This window comes from Saccostrea cucullata, unplaced genomic scaffold (genome assembly GCF_032062105.1).
Source record: "Saccostrea cucullata isolate Sc308-1 unplaced genomic scaffold, CSIRO_AGI_Scuc_v1 ctg1320, whole genome shotgun sequence".
In the NCBI taxonomy this organism is placed as follows: domain Eukaryota; kingdom Metazoa; phylum Mollusca; class Bivalvia; order Ostreida; family Ostreidae; genus Saccostrea; species Saccostrea cuccullata.
The window spans coordinates 181,391-187,797 of NW_026930614.1; the positions used below are offsets into that span (position 1 = coordinate 181,391).

Here is a 6,407-nt window from a genome sequence, read left to right on the forward strand (position 1 = left end):
AATAGATGTGTTCATTACTTTGTATGACCCGCCGTTTCAATGTTCATACGTATTTATTTTCATAATGACCATTATTTACATGTACATACTGGTATATTTCGAGAAGGATATTTATCAGAGATAGAGAGTTATTGCAATACATGCATAATGATAAAGTTATTGGGTATTTAATTTTGGTGCATTTTGATTGGACTTTTTTTCGTATTTCATTACGTGATTGGTTCTAAAAGTTCAGCAAAGGTACATGTACTGTTGCTACTTTGTTTCTAAATGGATTATTGGCTTAATTTATTGCTTTAAGTAAATAAGGTTTTAACAGTATAAATTGCAGCTTATTGGGATTTCATTGTTAAACATTTGCATGCATCTGTTGTGCAACTCAAGACTGACAAAATGATTTGGTTTCAGCTGATGGGACTTTTATTTTGTGTAGGTACTGCAGGAGCTACTCATCTTTCCTACACTATCGAAGACTACAAATCCTTGACAGACTCCCTACTTGCAAATTATTCCAGTAAAATCCGCCCCATCAAAAATCAGGGGGATTCACTGAAAATGCAAACAAGCCTGTGGTTGATTGGCGTTAATGATGTGAACTCCGTGGACCAGAAATTGGTGACAACAGCATACTTATATGTCACGTGGGTAGATGAACTCCTAACCTGGAATGAAACCACAACTGGGATCTATTGGATGCAATTTAATCAGGTTCGTTTTGAAAAAAAAATCCTCTTATTTTCTTTTGTATGTTTTTTTCACTTTGAATGAATCAATTTAATCTTTTGAACATGTACATGTGTATCATCTTATACATTTATATCTTCAACAGAACGACATCTTTGTTAGGGTGTGTGATATGACATATGAAATGCTGTAACCTCTAGGATATTTGTTGTGTTTTAATCTCTTATCTACTCACTGGTTTAATCTTTTTTTTTCATTTTGCATTTGTTTTAATTCATATTTGTATTAATTAACTTAAATCTCATAATTTTTTACCGTGGAAGAACAATTATTAATTAATTCCAGTTTTCTTCTTTCTGTTAATTCTTAATTTGTATTTTGGATATTTTGAATTTTCAATTAGATCTCTATCATTGATGAAACAATCTTTATTTTTCATTATCGATAATGATATATTTAGAAATAGGTTTGTTTAACTTAATTCAAACATTTTGTCTCACGAAAAAAATATACGGCGATGAAATTGTTTTCCTCATTTTAAATTCTTAATCGTTCAAATAATATTGAAAAAAAAAGTATCAAATGAAGAGTAATATCTTATTGATATTATCAATTGCTGAGTCTGAAGAAAACGAACAGCAATCTCCTCAAAATTACAGTTAATCAATACGAATTAGAGCAGGGGAACACAGACATATGCAAGCAGAGGTGGGATCAGGTACCATAGAGGAGTGAACATCCCCTGTACCGGTCACAACCTCCGTGTGCCCTTGATACGTTAAACAGGAAAAATATGTATACGTATCAGTGTGAAATTAATGGCCTAAAAAATTATTAAACCCCAGTCAACATTCAACTTGACGATAGATTGCACTTGCAAATAAGGCCACTGGCCATCTGCGAAAGACTGACTCTAAACGAGATTTTTTAATTCTTATATTATCAACTTATTTGGCAGTAGATTACTTCTTTTCAGAAATTGAAAGTTACTTTGGAGCTAATTCTTTCTAGTTTTTCTTTTGAAAAGCCCTGCGAAAAGTCCAAAAATGCTCATTATTTTAGGGAAATTAAGGGTTGTTGGGGGGGGGGGGGGTTAATCAAAGTATCTATGGTATGATTTTCAAATTCTTATTTTATTATTATTTTTTTGTTATCAAATTCTTAATTTGTTCTTATATTAAAAGGCAATATAGTTTAAAATCATCATTTTGTAAGTTATCTGGTCGAAACAATGACCTTAATGCAAATACAATGTCTCATAAAGGCCATGCACAACGTACCTTACATGAAATTTTACAATGTACTTTTCCCTCTGATGATTTTCCAAGGTATACTTAATCTAAAATTATAATGATACCATCAGATATTCTTAAACAAAATCAGCATACATTACCAGGCCATTGGAATAGATATCAAAGGACGAAAATCCTTGTATTTTTAAAGGAAAATTTATTAAAAAAAAAATAGTTTCAATTATTGTAACTCTTAAATTATTCTCTGATCTCTTTATAATATAGAGAATGAGATATTGCTCAAAACTGCGTTGCGTATGTTTTTAAGTCAAACGCTAACTGACGTTTTTCATACTACTAGTAATTGTTAGATCATTATTTACTCACTGAATTGTCTATGATTTTTCCCGTTATTTCCCCAATCATGACAAAGAGCACACGGCGGGTGTGACCGGTTGACAGGGGACGCCTGATTACATCCAAAAGAACAGGTCAAATTTTGCTTACCAACAAACATTGACCCCCAAGAATGAAAATGATTCCACAGTTTTTCATTGTATATGTATATATGATATTTTCACATACATGTATTTGGAAAGTTTACATTGGTATGTAATTAAAGAGATATTACTAGGACTGTAAATTTCAAAAAATTCTAATGTAAATTTTCATTAAGGAATGCAACTTATTTCTACTTATATTATACGATATAACATAACATAACTTGGGGCAGTTTACGCTTTATAAACCGCGAAGCGGTTTATAAAAAAGCGTAAACTACCCCAAGTTTTGTTATTTCGTATAAGTTGAAATAAGTTGCATTCCTTATAATTTAATTTCAGTGCAGACAATAAGACAATTTTTCCTCCAGAATAAGGCTTCACAATGATTAAATTTTAAAAGTAACGTCAAGCGGAGTAATACGTTTTGACATAACTCATTGTGACGTAGGCAAGTTATGTTATAGATAATGGATAAAATCTTTTATCCAATCAAATGACGTGTTACAAGTAAAATTAAATTATTAGTAAATCAATGTAATCAGTCTCAAATTCCTGTATACAGTCTCTAACAAACGCGATAGATATTGATTGATATTCAGCCTGAAGCAAAATCTACATGAAACCTTCAAAAAATGAATAAAATTAATTCGCGTATTTATTTTGTAGAAGGATATATGGACGCCTGATATTGTTTTAAAGAATGGCTTCACATCATTTAAGCCCATGGGGGGTGATTTTTACTATTTGTTTGTGGATTATGACGGAACTGTGTATTGGTATCCATACATGGTATTTGAATCATCATGTGATATTGATATTTCCCATTATCCGTTTGACAAGCAGTCGTGTAAGATCAGCTTTAAGACGTGGAGTTATTCCAGATGGGAAATCAACCTAACGGTTTCATCAGACAAGGTCGGATTTTACGAATTTGTGGAGAATAGCGTTTGGGAAGTGACATCAACTGATGCGACATATGACGTATCAACATCCGAAACAGATGTACATTTTATAATAAATCTTCGCCGAAAACCATTGTATTACGTCATGAATTTGATCCTTCCAATTATTTTTCTTGGTGTTTTGAATTTGCTTGTCTTCATCATTCCAGCCGACGCCGGAGAGAAAATGGGTTATGCTGTGACGATATTTCTCACCTTTGCAGTGTTTTTAACCATGGTTAGTGCCGAGCTTCCGATAAACTCAGACTCAGTTTCGGTCCTTAGTATTTATTTGATTTTGCAGTTGTGTATAGGCATTCTTGTTCTCATTATTACCTCTCTACAACTCCGATTACATCACAGAACTGAAGAGAGAAAGGTAGGAAAAGTACTCCGCTTTTTGGTACGAATGGAAAGGCGTATGAGATGTGAAGGGGAAAAAGACTCCTCGCAATCTGGATGTCTTTTTAAAAAGTGTAAATGTATGGACAACAATAAAGTTGTGGAAGTTAATGAAAGATATCTTAAAAGCAGACAAGGAAACGAGAAAGAAGTCATGGAAGAAATAGAAGAAAAAGAAGAATCAATGACATGGGATGATGTGTCCTCGGCCATAGACTTTTTCGCGTTCTGGATTTTGCTACTTTGTGAATTTATTCTTTCAGTGGGGGTTTTCACGTATGCTTCAGTTTATTAAACCTCCTTTCTATGTTTTGAGCCATTTGCAAAGCAGAGCGATATCTCCGGATAACTTGGCTCGGTGTTTGTCCGCGTCCGTCCTTCATCCGTCCGTCTGTCATGCCTTAAACTTGAGAGAACTGCTGGAGGCATTGCTTTGATATTTTGATCATGGTAATGCTTGGAAGATTGGCTTTTATGAAAAACCAGATTTACATGTACAGATAACCATGATAACATTAAACATGCAAATTAAAACTTTGATGCATTCAGCTGGTACTCCGTCTTTTCGGTCAACCAAGAGGAAACGGTTTCTCGCGACAAAAGAGTCATGTGATTTTTTTATAAGTTGCCTTTAAAAGAATAAAACGGGATCGGTAAACTGACCATTTCGTGTGAAATTAGGGAATTGTTGAAATAGGCTTGCATTAATAAAAAAAATCATATTTTTTTCGACTTGACAGAAAAGGTCGATGTTTTCAACTTGAAGGAAAGCCTGTCTGATGTTCCATTACGTTATGATCGGTATACTAATTTGAGCATTGAACCTTGGATATTATTGAAAAAATTCTGATGAATAGATGATTATTTCTAATAAATTTAATTTAATTATTTATTTTAACATTAATTTATTTCGATCGTAGTTTTTATGATAAATATTATTTATCGCTGTCTTACTATCCGTGGATATTTTTTTAGCTTTAACTTTAGTGCCAATATCATATTATTAAATATAGATATGTCTTTAATGGTGCTAAAACAGGCGACACATCTGTTTCTTGGAGCACCCTTTTTGTATAATTCTCTCACTCATTTTCTCGCAGAGTAAACTACTCTCGAAAAATTGCAGGAAAAAGTCTTTAAAATCATGTGTCACTGATATAATGAATTTGTTTGTCATTTATACCTACCTACCTACCTACCTACCTAGTCCTTGTTGCACCCGGAGGCACATAGGGCAAGGACTAGGGATTTCTATTCCTCTCTGTTCTTAGCTATCTTCTCTGCCTCTCCCCAGGTAAGATTTATCTCTTTTAGCTCTTTCTCTACAGTTCGCCTCCAGGTTGTTTTTGGTCGGCCTTTCCTCCTCTTCCCCTCTGGGGTCCATCTGAGTGCCACTCTTGTGATGTCATCTGTGGGCTTTCTCAAGACATGGCCTATCCACCTCCATCTGTATTTCACTAGTAAAGTCCTCATGTCTGTTGTTTTAGTTGTTTCATACAAATTTTTGTTGGTTATTTTTGCTGGCCAAAATATCCTCAAGATCTTTCTGAGGCACCCATTATGAAAACTTGATAGTTTCTTAATGTCACTTTCAGTCATCCTCCAGCATTCAGCACCATACATTAGAACAGATAGGACACAGCTATTATACAGTTTGATCTTAGTATGTCTGCTAATACTGCTTGACTTCCATATGTTCTTAAGCTTGACAAAGGCTCCTCTGGCTTTACCTAATCTTGATATTATGTCCTTGTCAGCTCCGCCATCTGATGTTACCACACTTCCCAGGTATGTAAAATACTAGATGTATTTTTGATATCTCCTCCATTCAATTGTATTTTGGGTGGGTTTTTTGAATTTAGGGATATTACTTCTGTTTTCTTTATATTGATGTCCAATCCGATTTTGCTGGCATTTATTTGTAAATTAGATGTTTTTCTTTGCATTTGTGTTTCCAGATGAGATAATAAAGCCAGGTCATCTGCATAATCTAACTAAAGTCCTCTAGTTTGTTGAAAAGAGTCCATCTGATGCCCGTATTCTCATCACTAAGGGTTGATCTCATTACCCAGTCTACTGCTATGATGAACAATAGAGCTGACATCGGACATCCTTGTCTCACTCCTGACTTAACAAGAAAGCTTGTGTTTGATGATATACCAATAGAGCATTTAAATTCTGCATAAAATGCTTTTATTAGGTCAACTAGTTTAGATGGTATACCGTAGTGCCTCAGGATTTTCCAAAAACTGTCTCTGTGAATACTATCAAAAGCTTTTTCGAAGTCAATGACGTTTATGATGAGTTGTCTTTGCCACTCTGTGCACTGTTCTATTATGTTTCTTAGTACAAATACTTGATCACAGCAGCTCTTTCCTTTTCTGAAGCCTGCCTGTTCTTTCCTTAGCTTTTTATCCACTGCTGTCTTTATTCTGCTTACAATTATTTTGCTAAATATCTTGCTTGGTATAGAGAGTAAAGCAATACCTCTCCAGTTGTTACAGTTTGTGAGTCTCCTTTCTTTGGTAGTTTGATGATGCTACCTTCAGACCATGTTGCTGGTATCATGTTTTACTTCCATACTTGCAGAAAAGAGGATGAAGGATATCTGCTGCAAGGATAGGGTCTGTTTTGAATATTTCAGC

General features: G+C 34.2%; 1 protein-coding gene across 1 annotated transcript; it reads left to right on the forward strand.

The window, feature by feature from the left end:
• Positions 1–393: 393 nt before the first annotated feature.
• LOC134229284 (neuronal acetylcholine receptor subunit alpha-6-like) lies at positions 394–4,057 on the forward strand. Its single transcript, XM_062711003.1, has 2 exons — positions 394–708; positions 3,086–4,057. Exons 1-2 carry the CDS (start codon positions 394–396, stop codon positions 4,055–4,057), a joined length of 1,287 nt encoding a protein of 428 aa, XP_062566987.1.
• The last annotated feature ends 2,350 nt before the right edge of the window (positions 4,058–6,407 follow it).